At 38.1% G+C, this 18,333-nt stretch overlaps 1 protein-coding gene across 6 annotated transcripts in view; it reads right to left on the bottom strand.

The window, feature by feature from the left end:
* Positions 1-18,333, bottom strand: part of EFCAB11 (EF-hand calcium binding domain 11) — a 141,299-nt gene that overhangs the window by 112,501 nt on the left and 10,465 nt on the right. For 3 of the 6 annotated variants that reach the window (XM_087448067.1, XM_087448069.1, XM_004434192.3), the window contains exons 4-5: positions 10,453-10,554; positions 9,487-9,577 (exon numbers count right to left, since the gene is read on the bottom strand). In XM_087448067.1, coding sequence (XP_087304193.1) covers positions 9,487-9,577; positions 10,453-10,554 — 193 coding nt within the window. Of the gene's footprint in view, positions 1-7,145; positions 7,191-9,168; positions 9,363-9,486; positions 9,578-10,452; positions 10,555-18,333 lie in introns of those variants that run through there. The other 3 variants (XM_087448071.1, XM_087448066.1, XM_087448070.1) reach the window with 2 other exon arrangements.

The following is an 18,333-nucleotide window of genomic DNA, read 5'->3' as shown; positions in this document are numbered from 1 at the left end:
TAGTTTTATAAAATAAATAAGTCACAGGGATGCAATGTACAGCATAAGGAATATAGTCAATAACATTGTAGTAACTTTGTATGGTGAACAGATGGTTACCAGATTTATCATGGTGATCACTTCACAGTGTATGTAAATGTCGAATCACTATGTTGTACACCTGAAACTAACATAATATTGTATGTCAACTATACGTCAATAAAAAAATAAACAAAAATAAAATTATGCTTATTAAGTGGGAAAAAAAAGTAACACTAATTTGCTCTCATTATCCAAAATTTAACTAGAAGGGTAGACCAGTGATTTTCAAACTTTAACGTACACCCAGGGATCATATTAAAGTAAAAACATTTAATTCAGTATGTTTGGAGTGAGGCCTGAAATTAGGCTTTGCTAACAAGCTTCCTAATGCTGATGCTACTGGTCTTTGGAGCACTCTTTGACTGACAAGGATGTATCTACTCAAGGTAGGCTGATGGAGAAGAATGAATGGGTAGGAGATAGGTAGACAAGATGGCTAGACATGAGGTAGCAAACTCTAGATCAGTACGTCATAGATGATAAAAACAGAGTACTAGAAATCTTTAGTCCTGATCTGAGGCTATATGTAAGGAGGACAACCAAAACTTTGAAGCATAATGCTTAATTCTGAGCCTATTTTTTCACAACATCTTAAAACAATGTTGATTTAAATATCTCAGATAACATACAAACTTCTTTTATTAAGTACAAGTTGTTCTTATTTTATAAATATAACACATAATACTATCAAAATTTTCACCTAGAAGTTAGCTATCCACTACAAAAGAAAAACATAAGAAATTGATTCCTTTTTCTAAAGGAAAATGGCATGAATACATTCATGATGTGTGGCTATTAATAACTTCAAGGATGACTGAAAGGGTTAGCAACATTTGGTCATAAGAAAGATACCAAGGCAGTAGTTTCTTATATGACAGCTGGATTAAAAGAAAAATTGCTCTCATGCTATTACAGCAAGAACAGCATATTCACCCATATATGTAGATGAGGAATTGGATACGTTGGCCATAATACTTGTTACAGTGACATCTCAAAAACTAAACCCAGGGTTGGAAGGCTGTCAAACCCAGTAATTTCCTCTTGAGAGCAGTCTTTGTCACACTGACAGACCACATCTGTATTCATGCTGTGGTGGATTCTGAATAATATCTGAGATACACAGAGAAAGTAAAAGAGACTGCCATGCCACTGTCCATGATAGATAGACCCACCAGTGAGTTCCAGAGCTGGAAGAAGCCTGCCAGATCATACAACACAACACCCTCATTTCTGAGGTGGGGAAAGCGCAGGCCAGAGAGCTCGGTGATTTGTGGGAAGTCGGCTAAGTGACAGAGCTGGGACTAGAACTCAAGTCTCCTGATTCCCAGCCCTGGGGCTTTACAGCACTATGCAACCTTAATATGGCACCAGCACGGCATTTGGAGAGTAAAACAAAAAATATATAATAAAAAGCCTGTTCGCTACATAAGCCATTCATTTACATAAAATGTAGTCCTTTATTCAACACATACAAAACTGTGCTGTGCTGTGGGGAATGTGATGATAAATACCCTACTGTGCCTGTAGGTATTAGAACAGTAAGCTCACGTTCTAATACTGGAAATAATATATGTATACAAATAACTATGTATAAGCATAAAGAAGAAAGGTATTTATGACAGATTAGGAGTTTAAAGCAGAAGGTGGAGACAATTTCCTTTTGGGGGTTGGAAGGTGGTGGGTGGGGTGTAGCGTAGGACCAGCTTTCAAGATAAGAAATATCTTAACCAGCTGGACCTTGAGGGATGAATAGAATTTGCACCTGGAGAGGTTTAACATAAGAGAAGACTACAAAATCTGGACATTCTAAATGTGAAAGAGATTAAATATTCCTTCCAATCGAATATTATATCCTTGATAATATGTACTAAGTTAGCTTAACTGAAGAAACCAAAATTTGAAAATCTATGTAATAAAGTCTCTACTTATTTCCTAGTCCAGTTTCTGAGCTTCAATGCTTGTGTAACCAATTCTAAAGTTTATACTAGTAAAAGGACTATCTTCAAATGCAAGGATATAGTTTTTATCCATGGAGCAAAATCAATTAAGAACACTCTGGAAAACTGGTATTTTCTTAAAATCATTAGAATATAATTATTTCTATACTTGGATTTTTTTTTGGTGGGGGGTGGTTGAGCAAGATTAGCCCTGAGCTAACATCTGTTGCCAACCCTCCTATTTTTTTTCTTTTTTGCTGAGGAAGATTGGCACTGAGCTAACATCTGTGTCCATCTTCCTCTATTTTATATGTGGGACACCTGCCGCAGCATGGCTTGATGAGCAGTAAGTAGGTCCGCACCTGGGATCCGAACCTGTGAACCCCGGGCCGCCAAAATGGAGTGCCTGAACTTAACCACTACACCACAGGGCCGGCCCCACGGCTGGATTTTTAAAGTGCGGTTTTATTCAATATATTACATGTGAAAGTCCCCAGAGAGAGGAAATTCTCAGGTCAGCTTGAAAAGCTAACACACATCCATACTCCTTATTCAGTAAACACATGCAAGAAAATAAACAGAAAAGGGAATCTCTGACAATAAAATTTTGAAACAAAAAAACTGAAATAAAAACTAAGATATTACCTTTGCAGGGAAGATATACAAATTCGCGAAATAAAAATTGGAAACTCAAGAAGTCCACTTCGTCAGCTATTACACACACACCAGGTATAGCTGGTAACGGCTATCTATGTATGGTTACAAAGAATGAGGATGATTTCCAGTCTTTTTTTAAACTCTCCTCTACACAGAAGCATGTAGGTACTTACAGATCAATAATCATATTCACCACAGCAGGTCCTCACTATAATGACTGTGATCTTGTCGAGGTCATATGACTACATTTATAAGAGAATCATTCTGATGCACAAAATAATGACTGGGACACTGTCTCTTGTTAGAGATTGTCTGAGAAAATGATATGCAACAAGTCGGCTGCTGGCTGAACAGAAATTATAGGAAGCTAAAGAACACAGTGAGAAATAACACTTCAAAAGAGATGGAAATGATTTGAAAAAATAAATGCTATCTTAAATCACTTCCTTTAGGCCCCTTAGCTCTATAAGACTCTCTTCCACGCAGAATAACAGAAGAGTCTGTTAGTTCATTCTACCCAAGCTCATGACAGTCCTTCCCTCTACAATGGCTGTGAGATGAGGCATACATGATCTTTCTGCCAGGAGAATACCCATCACTCCCTTTTCAAATTGCATTCCTAAGCCCCTACTCCCACTGACACTCTGACATTGAAAACATATAGTCAAGATGCCCTTATCGTCAACCAATTTTTAATACCCGATAAAGGAGAGTTAGACGGTCTTTGTTTTTTGACTTTCTTCACGTAACACGAAGAATGGGATTTGATACCAAAAATATCAGATATCACTTTAAATGTCTCCAGCCATGACTGGAGAGCATTTTGGTGCCGCAATATTTCCACGTTACATTAGTATCTGACAATCTGTCTGTGCACTCAGAACCTTGGACAGTAGGTCAAAGAGTGGGCCTTCTGCACATCCACATTTCATTTCATGGTGGAAAGCAGAAGCTTCCCAGAGTGTTTTGCGAATTGACAGGAGGTAGGAAAGTGCAAATCTCAGTGCTTACGATAAGATGGAGAAAGCTCCCAGGCATGGAGAAGTAAATATACCCATGCAGAGAAAATGCCAGCCAGAAATATATCAGGGTGCTGATGGTGCGCAAAGTCAAGAAAGATCATTAGGCCAGCTCCCTGATGACAGCTGAGGCTAAATCATGAACTGAAAATGCCCCCAAAATACAGCAGAGAGAGGCCATCAGAGACTAATTCATGAAAATCACATGTACAAAAAGAAAAATGGAAGGCAGAGCCACACGTGGTCATAAAACTCCTGACTGCATTTTAAAGTACTTTTTCCTAGTTTATAAGAAGTAAATTAAACCATAAAGAAAACTATAAGTAAGAATTTTACTGTCACTGGGTTATTTGGAGTAAGTGACAACAGACCAACAATTATTTATTAAGTCACTACAATGCATAAGACAACGTGCTGAGAACAGTGGAAGTTAGAGATAAGCTCATAAACTCAAAGAGCTTGTAGTATTTTACGGAGATAATCCTAAACACTATATTTTTATCAAGTAAGTGATTGAAAAAAATACACAACCATAAATACTATCAAAATTTAGGGAAAGACACAAGACTGTCCAATGTAAAGAAAAAAAGGAAAAAAGGCTTTATTGAGCAGGACCTTGAAAGACAGGTCTGATTTGGACAGGTAGTGGGTAGAGAAAGGCATTGCCAGCAAGGGAAACAAATGAAGTTTAAATACACATAACACATTCAAAGAAACCAGCATTACGCCAAGGGAAACACAGAAATTTAGGACTAACGAAAGATGACTTTAGAAAGGTGACCAGATGTTGGAGAGCCAGGTGAAATAGTTTTAACTTTACCCATTAAAGGCACTGAAGATTTCTGAATGTTAAAAAAAAAAGCACTACAAAATTTACAGTAAGTTCTATTAATATTAAAGAGTAAAGATGTTTTTTGTCTTAACCATTTAGTGCTAGAAACAGCCTATTATCTCATATTCATCCCATTGTACAAACAGCACCATTCAGTTCTCATACTTCTACCATCTGTAGTGAGTAGGGGGAAAAAAAAGATCTTCAAGAAAAGAATTCCCTAAGAACTTCTGAATAATAATGAAACATCATCTTTGATATAGACTCAGTTATTTCAGTACAAATACACAAATCATGATTATCAGCTCTAAGTGGAAAGCAAAGTTTGAAACACTGAAAGGAATCTCAAAATTTGAAATCCAAATATTTAACATTTTACGGTATCTTTAGAGATAACAGAAACCAGTACCAATTTTTGTGTTTGTCTTTTTGCACAACATATCATCTCTTGGTTTAAGAAAGTAACTTGTTCCCTAAAACCCTTCCCTTGGTAGAAAACTTGCTTTCCTTAATTTATATGAAAAAAGCTATAATTAGCAGGCCCCAAGCAAACCACCCACTAAAAATAAAATCTCAAAAATCAATGGGGCCGGCCTGGTGGCGGAGTGGTTAAGTTTGCACACTCTGCTTCAGCGGCCCAGGGGTCATGGGTTCAAATCCTGGGAGTGGACCTACACACTGCTCATCAAGCCATGCTGTGGCGGAGTCCCACATACAAAGTAGAGGAAGACTGGCACAGATGCTAGCTCAGAGACAATCTTCCTCAAGCAGAAAGAGGAAGATTGGCAACAGATGTTAGCTCAGAGCCAATCATCCTCACCAAAAAAAAACAAAAAAATCAAATCATTGTTTCCCCTAATAAAGCAAACACCTTTATAAAACAAGAGTTGAAAGTAGATATAGAAAGGCTTGGGGAGATACGATAAAATAACATGTTACAGCAAAATAACAAAAGGAAATGAAACAGCAGCAGATATAGCTCAAGAAAGAAATATAAGAGCAAAATAAAACCATAACAGGAAAAACAAAAAGCCACATTGGACACAGCACACAGGAGAATAGATACTGCTGAAAATATACAAAGAGACATCGTGAGCAAAGCAGACAATGAAACAGAAATTAATAAAAATGTAAAAGGATTTCCAACATAAGCATAATCAGCATTCTCAAAGAAAAAGAAAGTGACTTGAAAATGTTAACATTCAATCCATTATATATTTTTATTCAAGGACAATGGCCCAGATAAACATTTCTGAACATAAAAGACACCAGAGAATAGTTTTTATGACCCCTACTAGAGGATAAACTTCAGCTGAGCAGAAACTATGGCACAAAGCCTGGAGGTGAGCTTTGAATCCATGTAACCGTAGGACTAAGACTAAAACAAGAGAGATTATGACTGCAGAACAGAAAGGGAATGTTATAAACCCTGACAATATATATTCTCAAAAATCACATTGCTATTATTCACCATAAAATCAGTAAAGGAAACATCACCAGAGTAGTTAGGCAACAATTCACAAACCTTATAAAAACATCTCATTTAGTTCTTGTAATGCCCTCAGATGTAATGAATGATACACCAGTGCTTCCTTCATGTTATGAAATGAAATTATTTTATGAACACCTTATGCCCCACGTCTGTCTTTCTGGATTGTTTGTTTTGGTTGTTTGGTTGGTTTTATCGTTGTGGTTGGCTTGTAAATGGAAGTGTAATATGGGCAAGTACTGAAAGAGACTACTCTTGATTTTTAGAAGTTTCTTTGGGAAGAATCTGTCAGTCAAAGAGTTGAAGACTATGAAAGCTTCTTCAGTCATTCAAACCCCAGATGACTCTGGTCTAACTGGAAGTCTCCCTCTCTAGCTGCCTTCTAACACTGGTCTTCAGATACCAGCTCTCTCCCAGGTAATCGTGGACCTGGGTAATGAACTCCTTTCATGCTGGTCACTTAAGTCAAATGCTACTCAAGTTTCTCAAAAAGTGAGTGTCTAACCTTGGAAACATCATGTAATTCTGCACCACTAACACCCTCAGCAGCTGATTTTCTTTTCCTGATTCTTGAAAATTGTTTGTACCACTGAAAGAGAGATGTGTGGAAGTTAGACATCTCTGTTTCTTTGCCCTACTTCAATTTACCCTTAGAGGAAATACTTTCCTCTCCTTTTTTGTTTCACTATTTCACTTAATACTTACTATGCATCATTTATCCTGGTCTAGGGATTGTGGTGCTATAAATGAGAGTTTAAACAGGGCATGTTCAATTAACTTAAATGCCTTGTTTGGCTGCATATCGTAGTGATCTCCCAACTGTTTTGACCACACAATCCTGGGAAGTACAAGATTCGTGGGCATATGAATATACTTATAGATTATATGCAAATGTGTTACTGTATTAATACATAATGTATATTATAAAATCTAACAGAAATAACATAGAAATATCTACAGAATTAAATATACAAATATTTATTGATGAAAAATAACTTTTGCCGTCACTAGAAATAATTAATAATATTTAATAAGAACAATGCAATTTGATATACTTTATTATTTCAGAACATCTTGGTTTAATCTTCTGTGATTGAGCAATTTAAAGTTCAGTTTGTTTTAATACATACTTGGTTTCAATGGCTGTCAGAGACGCCTCGTGAAGATTTGTAGATCTAAACAGGAAAAGGGCAACATGGCACTAAATCCTTTGGTTTTTAATTCCATCATCCAATAATGAAAAGGTTTAGGGGGGTTGTTTTGTTTTCTTAATCATCATTTTGTTTTCATTGCTAAAAAAATTCAGTTAGTAAATGTCCATCTCTCCTGATATCAATTAGTTGCTCTTGAAAACTTATTAAAGCTATTGTATTTTTATATTTTTAAAACTTGAGTTATAAAAGCACTGACACTTTGTAAGATTTTTTTCACCAGGTTAGGACATTCCATTTTCAATGTATTGAACATGCACATGTGAAGGGTTTTGATAGGTGACACGCATCATTTTTTAAAACAATCACATTTCTAAACATTCATTTTCAAAAATGCTCTCCTGGTACCATAGGTTCTCTTGAGAAGCAGTTACTTCCTCACTCATTGTTAAAACATTGCTTCTACCCTGAAGGCTATATTTAAGTCTATTTTTCAAAAATCTCCATGAGGTAGCACCTACTGAAACCGTTTAACACATAAAGGTCAACAAATTTGGACACTTATCTTTCTGTAAAAGGAAAATGAGTATCAAGTCTTCGTTCTTTTGTTAAAAACAACCATGTTAAAACATGTTAAAAACAGGCGGCCAGCCCCGTGGTGTAGCAGTTAAGTGTGCTCGTTCCGCTGCTGGCAGCCCGGGTTCAGATCCCGGGTGCGCAGGGAGACACCGCTTATCAGGCCATGCTGTGGCGGCGTCCCACATAAAGTAGAGGAAGATGGGCATGGATGTTAGCTCAGGGCTGATCTTCCTCACCAAAAAAAAAAAACAAGTTAAAAACAACAACGTAGAAATACATTGACTTAGTCATCTCATCACAAAGTGTATACAAAGATGCTACTGTATTTTAAAGAACTTGCTGTTCCACAATCAACTAAGTAATACTGTCCTCTAGCACTTTGTCTGCATCTGGCTTAAACTCCTTTGCTCTCCTTCAATAGCTGCTCAATAACTTGCTTGTGAATGATGCAGCAAAAGAATGTCATGTACGTCACTGTCAACGTCAGTGAGTGCAAATCCTTACTTCAAATAACCTGCCTGATAATTTCTTCTGAGCAGGGCTGGCGTCTGGTCAGATTTCATTAATAAAGTACTTTTATCCCAAATGGGAACACCTGCCTGATGTCCCCCAATATCCATTCTCTCCTTCTTCCTCAGTACCAGCCAACTCCATTAGAGTACATATGACCGCCCAGAGCAAAGACCACATTTTTCAGCCCCCCACCCCACCTGCAAGTACACATGGCCTTGGAACAAAGTTTTGGTCACTGGGATGTAAGCAGAAATAATGGATAGCCTTAAAAGGAGGGGCATATCTTCTGCTCCCTTTCCCCCTACCTAGCTGGAATTCAGATGTGATGGCTGAAACCTAAGCAACCATCTTGAAGCAAGAAGCAGAAGCCAGGTGTTGAGATAGCCAGAACAACAAGAAAGGAGGAATCCAGGTCCTTCGTGACTATGTTGCCATCAAATCAGCCCAGGACTGCCTGTGTTTATGTGAGAGAGAAGTACAATGCTCTCTTTTTTGAGCTTTGCTATTTTGGGTTTTCTGTCTCTTGCTATTGTATTCAGTCCTAATTAATACACCTGGTAACGGGGCTCACGAAGCGGTCATGCTGAGTCACAGAAGAGTCAGCTCTGCCATTTTCTCACGTCAGCATGTGCTTGCACTATTCATATCACCTTCAATCTGCAGTTTCCTAACAGAAACTGCTTTTAAGCCACTTGCTCATTTGTTAGGATTGGTTTATAAAAACATAATAAAACCTTTAAATCTACTTTATCAGGTATGTGTGAAACGCAACATGTATCAATAAGGTTGAAAGCAAATGAACGAGAGGGTCACCATTAAGCAACCTCAACTCTTCTCTCCAGACAACTCAAGAACCATGTGTAACCTGTATCTGATGAAATACAGACCACAGAGAACACCAGCATCCATGTTAAACATTAATAAAGCTTCTTTTATTTGGTCAATATATAAATATACAAAGAAGTTCTACTTTCTTCCTGTTCCTCCCCTACTCTTACCAACAAATGTGTTTATACAGCTCCCTGGTGTGCAGGCACCCCATTGTCAAGGGTATGGATGGGCTAAGAGCCATCTATAAATTTCTCACGTGGACCATGACGTATGCTGTGAGATGAAATGTTCATTTGTGAAAAATCTGCATAAATAAGTGTTCTCCAGAACCCTGAAAACTTGTAAAAGTGAATGGTAAATCAAGGGGCGGGTGTACGTAGAGATTTTGGTGCCTTACCTGAATACCTCGAGAATAATCCTTTCTGGTAACTTGGGAGCCACCTGCCTAAATGCTTTTTCGAAATCTTCCAAAGTTAAATATCCACGATCTATTTGAAAACAAAACATAAAACATTCACTTACTTCTATAAACTCTACGAACTGTTATCTCAGCCATAATATTTGTGTGAAGCTAATACAATACTAGGAGAAAAGCAGTAATTTTTAGTTCATTTCACATATAAGGTAATCTGAGATAGTCTCATGGAAGAATTTAAGAATCCAGTAATACTCTCCTTCAGTACAGCCCCAGATGATCTCGAAGGTCACTTCCAGCCCTACCGTTTGCTGATTCTCTGAGTCCCACAGAAAGGACTCTAGAGACATACACTGCAATCATGCCATTAAGCTTCAATTCTTTGTGAATTGCCAAAACAATTTATTCTTTGAAATTCACTTTTTTTTTCTTACTTGGTATTAAAATGATAATATATTAATATTTAGAGGGAAATCAAAATAGGAGCCAAGACATGAACCTGGACTCCACGAGTCTTTTCACCCTGTGTGTGATCTGTGGGGTGTAGGAGGTCTGAAGCCACTCCCCTCAGCCACACCCCGTGTGGGAAAACACGCGTGGGTCACAGCAAGAGTCAAAGGAAAAAGCCACCCGGTCTCCCACACTTCTGTAGGGGACTCGTGACCTTTATCCCCACAGGGCCAGCCCTTTCACTGTCCCCATTACAATGCAGGCAAATCATAAGTATAATTATATAACTATAAATATTATTTCATCCATGGTAAAAGTCAAGAATTTAAGATTATCATGGAGGAAAAAAAATTCACACCAACATCTAAGGTAATAGCTAATGAATACAGTAAAATAATCTTCCAAGCATATTGATTATTCTGTTTACTGAGTTTATGTTCCCATTCACAGCTCCTTAATAGCAATTTTTTTATATCAAAACAGGTTGAAGATACTTACAGTGCCTGTCAAAAGCTGTGAAGATGTGTCTTATTTCATTCCAATATAGTTGAGCTTCCTTCTTTTTCCTTACAATATTTAAAAACTCCTCAAGTAATATACCTAAAAGAAGGAAAAAACAATTGGCCAAAAATGACTGTCTTCTTTAAGGAAAAAAAATAAATGAAAAGTGATACATATCACAAAGAAATTTTACCTTAATTTTGGTGAACAGTACTTATTCCTAAAGATCTAAAAGTCGAAAAGATGTTTTGCTAAATGCTAAGTAGACCCAACGCTGGCAATCGATACCAAAAACGATAGACTGTTGGAGTTCACTGAGCTCCTCCAGGGGATAAAGGAACAGTCACCTCGAAAAAGTGTAAGACTCTTCCCTCTAACAGATCCAACAGACAGGCCTGAAGCTACTTATTAAACAAGGTCTCATCATTTTTCTTTCCTTATGCTTCTTTGATCCCTTTTTTCCTAGCCAGATGTCATTACAGCAGGTTTTTTTTTCCAACTGGGAGATTGGGGCGAGGAAGTAGTTTCTCAAAAGTCAATACCAATTGCACACCACAGATGAAGGTGGAGAGAATATCCCATAAACAATAGAGCTGGCACCGTCCCCAGCCTTGGGTACACCCCATGACTGTTCTGCAGCCTCCGGCTCCGCTTCCTGTGACTCTCATAATAAAAGAGCCCAGCGTGATCATATGAGATTGGACACTGTGCTTACAATGTCTATTAAAATGAATTCTAATGTGATCTTTGTAGTAGGTTTAAAGAGTGGAGCCAAGAATTTAAACACTTTAGTGAATTGAGCCGTAAACATATAAAAAGAGCAGTTCATTTTTATAACCCAGGATTTCCATTAAAAATGTATCGTTCTGTTTTAAAAATAGTCCCAAATCACGCAATAACCACGTGCTAATTTTTAAGAACTTGCACCCTTTTCCTTTTGGTGAGTTAATACTGAGCTGTATGCCTTTCCTAAAATTGTTCCAATGGTTAAAAAAAAAATGTAGAAAATGGTTTTCTTAATTTTCCATGTTTTTCTTATTTGTCGCTAAAGAATTAGAAACTAAAAAAGTCAATCTATCTTTATGTGTTTAAATGATTCTTTTACAACTCTTTAGGACCCACTGTGTGCCAGGCACTGTGTTCAGCTCTGAAAATAGACAAGAAAAGAGAACATACAGCAGCCCTAAAGGAGTTACTGGTCTAGCGAGGGAGACAGTGATCACACAGGTTCAGTTGCAAACATACACATAAGTACAAACTGTGCCATGTGCAACAAGGGGAAAATCCTGCAGAGTACACTGTGGTGAAGAAGAGATCTCTTAGAGGAAGAAATATTTAAGCTAAGACCTAAACAATGAGACGATAGCAACTGGCTAAAGGATGGGAAGAAAAGCATTCCAGGCAGTGGAAACAGCACGTGCCAAGGCAATGGGGTGGGAAGTAGGAGAAATGAAAAAAGGCCACTGTGGCTGGAATGTAGTGAGAGAGAGAGCAATACATGGTGGGGTTGGTGAAGTGGGCAGGGCTAGAATGCCCAGGCCCTATGGGCCACAGGAAATAATTTGGGTTTAAGTTACAATAGGAAGTCAATAAAAGGTTTGAATTGGTAAGTGACATGATCTGATTTAGATTTTTAAAAGATCATTCTGATTATTGTCTTGAAAAAGGATTTGGGGAGACAGCAAAAACGTAAAAAGGGAGACTCGTGAGGAGGGGATTGGCAAGAGATGTGGTTGCTAGGGTGCTGGCAAGAGAGGGAACAGAGAGGAGTGGAAGGTTTCCAGATCTATCTCAGAACAGATGAGGGGTCAAGAATAACCTCCAGATTCTGGCTTGAGTACTAGGTGGATTGATGAATCATTTAAACAGATGAGAAAAGCTAACAGAAGAGCAGGATTTGGGGTGATATGAAGAGTTGGATTTGGATACATTAACTGTTCGATACTTTGGAGACAACCAAGAGCAAAAGTCTAGAAGGCAGCTGGATATACTCTAGGCAACAGGACATATCTCCTCGCACCTACCAGAGTGCTTGGCATGTGCTCAATAAATATGTATTACATCTAATTAGTCTATGTAGCATTTTTCGCCTAAAGCAAAGATATGTATTGATGTGGCTCATCAAATCACCCTTGTGACCAGAGAACATATTTAAAACCGCTAGCTGACGTTAAAATTGAAGTCATCACGCCATGTTCCCACAGGATCAAATCCATAACTAGTTTCATGAACAACAAAAGCTAATCAATTACACAGCGTCTAGCCTAGTCAAAACTCTTGAATAATGTATTCACTGATCCTGGCATGTCCTACGAGGTCCTTCACAATCTTGCTTCAGTCTACCTTTCTAGCCCCCCTAGCAAACTTCTTGATGCTTCCCCAGGACAATAGGCCCTTTCATACCTCCATACCTTCGCACATGTTGGGCACGTTGCCTGGAATGCCCTTCCTCCTACCAAGTGAATTTTTACATCTCCTTCCAGATGCAACTAGGGGATTACCTCTTCTTTGAAGGCTTCTCTGATTTCTCCCAGCTGAGTCCCTTCTCTGTGACCCAACAGCCCTCTGCTCACAACACAATTATAGAATCTACTGGGTCCTATGGTAATTATTTGGCCACTCATCTGCCTGAGACATGCTGAGGGAAAGCACTGTATATTGTTCAAAATTTTATCCCCAGTATAAAATTAGCAGGATACCTGGCATGTAGTAGGCATTCATTACATGCTTGTTGAATACGTAAATAAAATAACAGGAAGATGTTATTTCTAGTTTTCAGCAAAAAAGATTTAAAATGTGTTTTAAATGATATTATAACTGTAAACTAATGCCAAAAAAGTAGGTCACTTTTTATCCACACAGCCAGCAAAATAAATCATCATTCTAGAAACCTCAATTTCTTAATACATATGATATAGTAAAAAAACAAGCAAACAAAATTCAGAGGGAAAAGAAATGCTTGCGTAATATTTGCTCTTTACTTGTCATTGCATCTGATATAAGGAAATGATAAGGAAAAAAAGCACAATTCCATGGTTCAATGTGTGACTCACGATAAAAAAAAAAGTACATGAGAGGTGATATCTTTTAAATTACATATTCAGAAAACTCATTGGTATTTGGAGCTATAAAGTAGTCAGGTCTTTATTTCATAAGCTTGTGGGATAAAAAGCAAATGTTCTTTAGTTTTTCCTAGGAGAAAACGTACATCGATTTCAATTGTGTGTTTATTACTACTTAAAAAGAGAAACCATCTAATAACATAAATAACTCTATATATATAATCAAGTTCTTTCACACTATTTTCCCACAGGATCACATGCTTTATTTTTTAAAAGGCAAAAGATTCATTCCATCTGAAGAGAAACAGAAGCATACCTTATTTTTTAAAGTCAATACTCTAAGGATCATCAAGTAATATTAAGCCATGTAAACACATTCCCACTGCCCCTCCCCTCGTCTGTCCTTAATTTGTCTTAATCTTCCAGGACAACACACAAAAATGCATTAAATGCAAATGCAAGCCCCTTTTCTAAAAAGGATAGAGAAGTTTTCATTTAGCTTGGCTCTCACATTGTAGTAATACGATCACTTTCCAAAGCCAATGCATAATGGTTTGCTATTCCTAAAGCTCTGAGATGCAAACACATTAATGTAAGTTTTACACATCTTGCTGCTCTTTAAATGACCTAGAAACAGAGTTCCTACCACTAGCTCCACCTGCTGTCACCATATTCAAACCTAAAATTACCACTTCACAAAGACTTCCAATAACTCTATTGCCATCTGATTTCATACCCAATGAGAAACGCATTACCTGTGTCCACCTGTGGAGTGAAAGAATATGTTCCGAACATTCTAATTTCAAATACATTGTTGGGTCTTCTGTGTACACTGTTCCACTAGTAACAGTTACCTAAACATACTTTACTGTAGTTACACATTAGGATCACAACAACATCCAGAACCGCACAGACCTAGGCGTTTATCTGAGTTTATTATTGATCTGTCTACAGAAGGTGTTCAGAAATCACCTGGGTAGTGGGACTCTATCGGTAGCTTGCAGACTTTTTTTTAGCTGTAGAAAAGGTTCTTCTTTATGAAACAGGAGAGCCCGATGTATAGGAGATGAAGGCAGAGCTATTTGGATTGGAGTGAGGTGGCCCCCCACCATTCCCTGTCCAGCAGTGTTCCTGGAAGTGCCCCCACAGGACCAGGACTGAGGGTCATGCCTTAAAGACCACTGCCACTGGGACCAATGATCTTTACAAATCCTTCCAGGCTCTGCAAGTCTGTGCATTTTCTATATCACTGGAAACATTTCCTTCCATTTTATAAACTACTCTTGGCAAAACGGACCATTTTCATGTTCTATAACGAATATATACACTTTACTTTCCAAACTACTTAATACATGTGATTTAGATATGTCATAGAGAGAGACAGACTAGGAATCTTATCTTTTCTACTTTTTTGTTTTTAAGCAGTTTCCTAGGAGGGTAATCATCTTTCACCACAGGGGCGGATATATTCAGAAAGTCCAATAAAACTATACAAATTTTTTCTTTGAAAGTCTCATTATGTATATATTTTGTGGTTCACACTTCTAAGCTTCAGGGTCAGTGCACACAGAAATCCTCTTGAAAACGTAGTAGTCTAGTTTCTGGCTACCTCAGTGAACTTAAATTAGAAACTGCAATAAACCTGGGGAGAGCGAAGGAGAAAATAATAAAAATGCCAAGTTATTTAGACTGTAAGCCTGGTCCTCGATTTAGCAGAAAAGAGAAGGTTCACATTCATTGTGCCATATATTAATTTTTCCAGGGATTGAAAACTGCCTGAAAATGAGGGTTTAAAAGGATAAAGTGGTCTTTTAAAGGGTATAATGCAAGCCTTCTCTTGTTTGAGAAATAAAATTCAGATTATGACTTCTGGAGGCCAGGAGAAAAATAAAAAGATAAAATGTGTGCACATAAAAATATAGTAAGGACAGGAGGTGACAGTGTCATCAACAATGGTGAGCTGTCACAGTAAGATGGATAAGTAAATTCAGAGGACTAATATTTTCTTCCAGCTTCTTGCAGAGAGTCAAGGAATAAAGAGAAAAGAATCTACCTTAAAGGAAGAAATCAAGTTTTACTATATCCTTGGGAGGAAAATGAAAAGGAAGAGTAAGAACAGGTTAGAGTAGAACAGAGAAATCTGAACCAATAAAACCTTATTTCAATCAAACATGGACAGGAATTGTTGCCTTTTTTATTACGTGCATCTCCTGCTCATAAACCTTCAAAGGTTCCTCAGTGTAAATAGGGCAAAGTCCTGATACCTTATTCTGGAATTTAAAGCTTCATTATTCCTTCTAGGCAAACTGGTCCTAAACCCTGCTGCCCACTCTCAACTTCCAGCAGGGCAGCTGACTCAGCTGAAAACAATTCGTTTATAGGAACGTATGCATTATAGTCTTTGCTGGTGCGGGAGGTAAAATAGTCCAAGGAGGTGGACTCTGAGGAAGAAGTATTAACTTAGAGGAAGACTCGTATTAACAGCATGACGACTGATAGCTTTGGATATGCAAATCTGAGGAAGGGCAGGGAAGAGGGGGTACTGTAAAACAGGGGACAAGGATCTAGGAAAGAGATTTTAGCCACTGAGGGTGGACATTGTGGGGGAAGAGGGTCTGTGAGAGAAACCCCGCAGGGGTGGCCTGCAGAAAGAGCCCTTACAGAGGAAAGTGCTACCCTGGCCTTTTCCATCGCTAGCTGTGGAGTGAGAAAGCCCCTTCTCTATACCATTAGCAGATACGCTTCAGCAAAGTCCACATGACGTACAACACTCTTATGGCAGTGGAGTGTGCCGGCTGAGTCTAAATTCATGCTGAGTTCTGCGGCCACCGTGGCGCCCGCAGAGCACAGAGAGAGGACTAGGAGCTGCAAGACAAGCTCGCAGCCGGCGTCTGCATCCACTCATTCGTTCACTATGTTCTCTTCTTTGTTTCTCCACCTTTTCAAGTCCCACGCATCCTTCCACATCCAGTTCCGGCCCACACCTCCTGCAGGAAGGGAGTGTCACCCTCTTCTATACTCTTAGAAGTTTTCTTGTCTATCGTATTCATGCGACATCTGGCCATAAAAAAAGTGACAGTACTTCTTTCGCCTTCCCTATCATGTCTTACGTTTTTTTAAAATGTCTTTAGGTCAGCATCTGTGTCTCCTAATTCTTTTCTACCCCTATGATGAAATATATTCAGCATCCTCTACATGGGTAATTAAATAAATTAATTTAGAGGTGAATAGCTGTGGGCGATACCACGAAACGGTCCTATGATTACGATTGCAAGAGAAGGTAAACGTAATGTGTATGTGCTTCCTGATTATAGAAAAGAACTAAGAGGTCAATTGAAATCCCAAGTCAAACCCACAAAACCTTGCTTTACCTGCTATACTGTGGCCTTAGTTCCTTAGATAGGAGCCCAAAATAACAAAACATACACAATAAAAAAGGTGTTTACAATGGAGCTTAAAAGACTAAAAAAATAGACATTTAAATTTAAATTTAGGAAAAGAATACATTTAATAGTCAACTATCTGGCTCAAAACAACTCAGACAAGATAATAATAAATAAAGGCATGCAAGCCAACTGGCCATTAACCTCACCATGCATAAATTATTTTTCACTTCAACTGACACTGGATACCACGACTGAGTCCAACAGTCTATAACCACTGTTGTGATGAATCAATCTCTTTGATTTTTCCATCGTTTAAAGTTGAAGGTTAAAAGTGAGTTCCTGGAAAGCTTTTTCTTTCTTAAGTCTGAAAGCAAAACATGTTCATTGTCTTTAAAGGGGAATAACATAAGAAAACAGAAAGGAAAAAGAAAAAGCTTGAGCTAATCACTCAGCGAAAACAAAGTTCTGATGTACTCTGTTCTGTTTGTTTTTCCTTAGGCATATTTTATATGGGTCTAGGAATAAAAACACACAGACAGCTGTGTGAGGATTCAGTGGGACAATTTTCATGCGGTTCTTATTCACGGCATTTGGCATATTAAACAAAAGTCCCATAAGTCTTAACTGTTATTATTCATATAAAACACTCTACCATTTATCCCACAATGAAGTCAAATAATCTGGGACCACACATGGTCTTTGCCCTTCATGGTATTGCCTAGACATATTTGGCGTTAAACCATTAGTCTACACTGAAGAAAGTTTAAAGAACAGCCTTACAAAATTCACTAATGTATTCATTGAACAGTTTGTAGATATCGATGTCCACTCATCAGTCTCTCCTCCATGAGACACTGTGGAAGAAACATCCCATGTCAGAGAAAATTATGCCTTGCTAGAAAAGGAGTTTCTATAGTAGAGATGCTGATCACTGTACTGGGTTGATTCCCTATCTGCTCTAGACACCAGGTAGCTCAGAAGCAAATGTGACATCAACCTCTAGCAACTGTACAGAACCTGCCTTGTGTGTGTTGACCAACTCCTGTCTTCAACCCATTGATTAATTAAATTCCTAGGGGAATGAACACTGGTCTCAACTCTGTCACAATGACTAATATGACCCACGGCACTATTAAGATCAAGGGAAGGGTTTATCGATTGGTTGAGAGGTAAGCCTGGAGATCAGACCGCTGTGGTCTACTACTTACTAGCTAGCTGGCCACCCTGGGCAAACTACTTAACCTCTCTAAGCTTCAGGATTTAACTTATAAAATGGGGATAATCCTAATATCATGGAGTTGTATTAAATTTAACAATCCATGCATAGTGCTTATCACAGAGTCTGCACATGGTAAGTATTCAGGAAGTCATAGCTATAATTATCTATAATAATAATAAATACTGTAACACATGTAAAAGTATTTTGTAAA

This window comes from Ceratotherium simum, chromosome 24, assembly GCF_057802395.1.
Source record: "Ceratotherium simum simum isolate JZ-2026a chromosome 24, ASM5780239v1, whole genome shotgun sequence".
Classification (NCBI taxonomy): domain Eukaryota; kingdom Metazoa; phylum Chordata; class Mammalia; order Perissodactyla; family Rhinocerotidae; genus Ceratotherium; species Ceratotherium simum.
This window is presented reverse-complemented; position numbering and strand designations above follow the sequence as displayed.